Genomic DNA, 4291 nt, shown 5'->3' with positions numbered 1-4291 from the left:
GATCCCATTAGCGGCTCGGTGGGGTGGTCTGAGCCCCCAGGCTGCCTTTTGAGCTGCCTTGATCCAGGCTCACCAGGGCAGGGGGTCCCCATGGGGCTGAGCCCAGATTTGCCATTTCTCCCCCTGGTGTGCTGACTCCCCTGTCCCAATGCAGGTGAAGGCAGAGATGGAGACGCTGGTGCGGGAGAAGGGGGTGAACTCCTTTCAGATGTTCATGACCTACAAGGACCTGTACATGCTGCGGGACAGCGAGCTCTACCAGGTTTTCCGGGCCTGCCGTGACTTCGGCGCCATTGCCCGTGTCCATGCTGAGAACGGCGAGCTGGTGGCTGAGGTGAGCGCTGGGGTCAAGGGGTGCCCAGCAATGATGGGCAACAGCCAGGTGCTTGGGGCAGGCAGAGCTCCCAGTGTTACCCCCATCCTGACATTCCCCTCTGTTTCCCAGGGAGCAAAGGAGGCTCTGGACCTGGGCATCACAGGGCCAGAGGGCATCGAGATTAGTCGGCCCGAAGAGGTAGGTGACTGCTGGCATCCCCAAGTCACCACACAAACATGGCTGGGGTGTTCTGGGGCACCCTCATGGCTGGCATCATCCATGCATCCATCTATGCCATCCATGTGCCTGTCTGTGCCATTATGTACCCTTCTGCACACCCATCCTTTCACCACCCAACAGTGCCACCAAGCCCAACCCTGCACCATGCCCCAGCCAGGGCGTTTTGCCATGCCATGCTTCTCACTGCCTGCTCTCTCCACAGCTGGAAGCCGAGGCCACACACCGCGTCATCACCATTGCCAACAGGGTGAGTGGTCCCAAGCTGGAGGTTGCACTGGGGTCCCATCCATGAGCACACTGGGTGTGTGGCACACAGCAGTGCTGGACCGCAATGGGCATCCCACCTCCTTGTGTGGTTGGGGCATCCACTTTTGCTGCAGCTGGGGGTGCGTGCCCTGGTTCCATAGGGGGAACCCACTGGGGGCATGGGGAGCCCCCATGGAACCAGAGCACCACAGGGAACAGTGACACTGACCCCCTCTCCACAGACCCACTGCCCTGTTTACCTGGTGAATGTCTCCAGTATGTCCGCAGGGGATGTCATTGCTGCCGCCAAGATGCAAGGTAGATGGGCACTCTCAGGGCGGGATGTTTCCCCCCCCAGGCTGGCAGTGGGGTGGGACATGGGCACACACGGAATGTGTACATGCAAGTTTGAGTGCCTGTGGGGTCACAGACATGGAGCACAAGTAGGGATGTGGGCATACAGCAGCAAGGACACATGGGCAAGGGGCACATGCATGGACACAGACATGCCCACAGACATGACACACATGTGGGGTGAATGGGGGCACCGGGAAGGTCATGGGCATGAAGGGATGTGGACATGGGCACATGTAACATGCAAAGGCATGGATAAGCATAGCACGGGAGGTATGGGTCTATGGACATGTAGGGACACATGGGCACTTAAATGGACAGGGACATGGATGGGAATATATGGGCCCAGGAGCACATGGGTGCATGTGAGGACATGCCCTTGGACACGTGTGCACGTGTGGGCCCACAGCAGCTTGGCTTGCACAGACATGAGCACACATGTACACACATACACATGTGCCCTATACATGATCCTCTGCCCCGGCAGGGAAGGTGGTGTATGCGGAGACGACCACAGCGCACGCCACGCTCACTGGGCTGCACTACTACCACCAGGACTGGTTCCATGCTGCTGCCTATGTCACCGTGCCACCGCTGCGCCTGGACACCAACACCTCGGCCTACCTCATGAGCCTGCTCGCCAAGTGAGGCACCCTGGGCACCCCCTCCCTGCAGGCCGTGCTCCTTGGCACCCCTTGCCACGCTTGCTGGTGCTCTCCAGGCATCCCTGGTGTCTGCTCCCAGGTGCTGTGCCATCCAGCTGCCCCATTACCCCAGCACTACGTGTTCTGGCACCCTGCTCTCCTAGTGCTGCACTCTCCAGACATCTCAGGCACTCCCCTCCATGGGCTAACCCCCAAGCACCCCACATCCCCAGCACCTCATTTCATGGGCACTGGGCTCTCCGGGCACCTCACCACTCACTGAGCACTTGAGATGTTGGATGTCCCATTGCAAGGGCCCCAGTCCCTGGGCACCCTGCTGCCTTGGGTGCTGAGTTTGGCAGACACTCCATTACCTGGGTGCTAAGCTCCCCAGACGCCACACTGCATGGGTGCCCCAATCCCTGGGCACCCCACTACACAGGTGCCCCACTCCTCAGGCACCCCACTATGTGGGTGCTGAGCTCCATTGGCACCCCATAGCATGAGTGCCCCCATACTCGGGCACCTGGCTCTCCAGGCATTGAGATTCCTGAACACCCCATGGTGTGAGTGCCCCATTCCCTGCAAATCGAGCTCCTCAGGCGTCCCACTATGTGGGTGCTCCATTCCCTGGGTGCTGAGGTACCCAGGTACTCACTCCATCACTAGCTGACTATGGCCAAGCCGCCCTGGTCGTGCGATCAGCAGCACTGCCCTGTCCTCCCGCAGCGACACTCTGAACATCGTGGCCTCCGACCACCGGCCCTTCAGCACCAAGCAGAAAGCCATGGGCAAGGAGGACTTCACCAAGATCCCCCACGGCGTCAGCGGCGTGCAGGACCGCATGAACATCATCTGGGAGCGAGGCGTGGTACGGGGGTCCCACTCCCCTCCGTGCCCACAGGCACCCCTAGGATGGGGCTACTCCCTGGCTCTTGGGGGCTCAGTCTTGGGGCCGACTTGGGCTGAGCTGGCCTCTGCTTTGGGGTGGAAGGGCCCTTTCCCTGGGTCCCCAGGATGTCCCACGGGGTGTTTGCTATCCAGCATGGGGCCAGCAAGGTGCTCTGCAGTGCAACCCAGTGGGTCCCAGCTAGGGGCATGGCCCCAGCAGCACCCATGAGGTGTTTGGGGTGGGCAGTGCTTCCGGGCTAGGGCAGGATGCAGCCCTGCACATCCTCACCCCACTCTGGCACCAGGTTGGGGGCAAGATGGATGAGAACCGCTTCGTGGCCGTGACCAGCTCCAATGCTGCCAAGATCCACAACCTGTACCCCCGCAAAGGCCGGATCATCCCTGGGGCTGATGCCGATGTCGTCGTCTGGGACCCTGAGGCCACCAAGTAGGTGCAGCCAGCAAGGGGGTTGGGGAGGGGTCCCTGTGCCTCCGAGCACCCACTCACCATCCCATCCCCCCACCCAGGACCATCTCGGCTAGCACCCAAGTGCAGGGGGGGGACATCAACCTGTACGAGAACATGCGGTGCCACGGGGTGCCCCTGGTCACCATCAGCCGCGGGCGTGTGGTCTATGAGAATGGTGTCTTCATGTGTGCTGAGGGCACCGGCAAGTTCTGCCCACTCCGCTCCTTCCCGGACTCTGTCTACAAGAAGCTGGTGCAGCGGGAGAAGGTAGGGGGGCACGATAAGGGCTGTGCAGGGCTGTGCCATGGCATGGGGCAGGGTTGCTGGTGCTGGGAGGATGGGTCTGTACCATGCTACCCCAGTGTCACACTGTGCTATGGTTGGTACCACCATGCAGCGTACTTCATGCAGTGGGTGGGAGAGGACAGGAGCAGCAGTTGTGTCCCTGAGGGTGATGTACAATGGAGGACACCCCATCTCCTGCACTTACTTAGGTCTTTGCCTGTGTGCTGGCAGCACAGAGGGTTTGGGGATTCTTGCCCTGCACACTGTGGTGGCCTGTGGTCATACCTACACATCGGGGCCCTCTGCATCCCGCTGTGCCAGGCTCTCTGTCCTTGGCTGGGTCTCTCCTCTGCAGCCTCACAGCTCACAGTGGCCCCACATGCAGCGGGGCAGGGACACATGTGGCTGGGACAGGAGGGCCTCCAGGACATGCACCCTCTGGGCTGCAGGACAGGTCTTAGCCACACTCAGAGGCTGCAGAAGCTGCTCTCGTCCTCTTCATCACGTCAGGGGTTTGGCCACCACTGCCAGCCCCATCTGCCCTCATGGGTCCCGAGGCTTTCCAGGGGTGAGCACCTAGGACCTCCAGCAGACACTGGCACTGGGGACCTGTCCGTGCCCCTCTCTGCACCCAGCTGCAGGGCGTGCACTGAGGGCTTGATAAGATGCTGATACTGTGATGGAAGGGGATAGTTGGGGCATCCTGGCACTGTTGTGGGGAGGCAATGGCCAGCACTGGGATGCCTGGCTGGAGCTATGTCTGGCCAGGGGCAGCACTGGGGCGCACCAGCACCTCGCTGCAGGGGGGGGTTGGCTTGGCATCACCATGGAGACAGGGGTAAGGGG

The 4291-nt window shown here is 61.3% G+C and overlaps 1 protein-coding gene across 1 annotated transcript in view; it reads left to right on the top strand.

Moving 5' to 3' along the window:
- DPYSL5 (dihydropyrimidinase-like 5) overlaps nt 1–4291 on the top strand; it is a gene marked incomplete at its 3' end in the record, with an annotated part of 6565 nt that overhangs the window by 1870 nt on the left and 404 nt on the right. Inside the window, exons 3-10 of the mRNA XM_010010450.1 lie at nt 155–334; nt 446–514; nt 759–803; nt 1045–1120; nt 1644–1800; nt 2530–2671; nt 2997–3139; nt 3220–3427. Coding sequence (XP_010008752.1) covers nt 155–334; nt 446–514; nt 759–803; nt 1045–1120; nt 1644–1800; nt 2530–2671; nt 2997–3139; nt 3220–3427 — 1020 coding nt within the window. The remainder of the gene's footprint in view (nt 1–154; nt 335–445; nt 515–758; nt 804–1044; nt 1121–1643; nt 1801–2529; nt 2672–2996; nt 3140–3219; nt 3428–4291) is intronic.

Source organism: Nestor notabilis, unplaced genomic scaffold (assembly GCF_000696875.1).
Source record: "Nestor notabilis isolate BGI_N333 unplaced genomic scaffold, ASM69687v1 scaffold18822, whole genome shotgun sequence".
Taxonomy (NCBI): domain Eukaryota; kingdom Metazoa; phylum Chordata; class Aves; order Psittaciformes; family Psittacidae; genus Nestor; species Nestor notabilis.
This window is presented reverse-complemented; position numbering and strand designations above follow the sequence as displayed.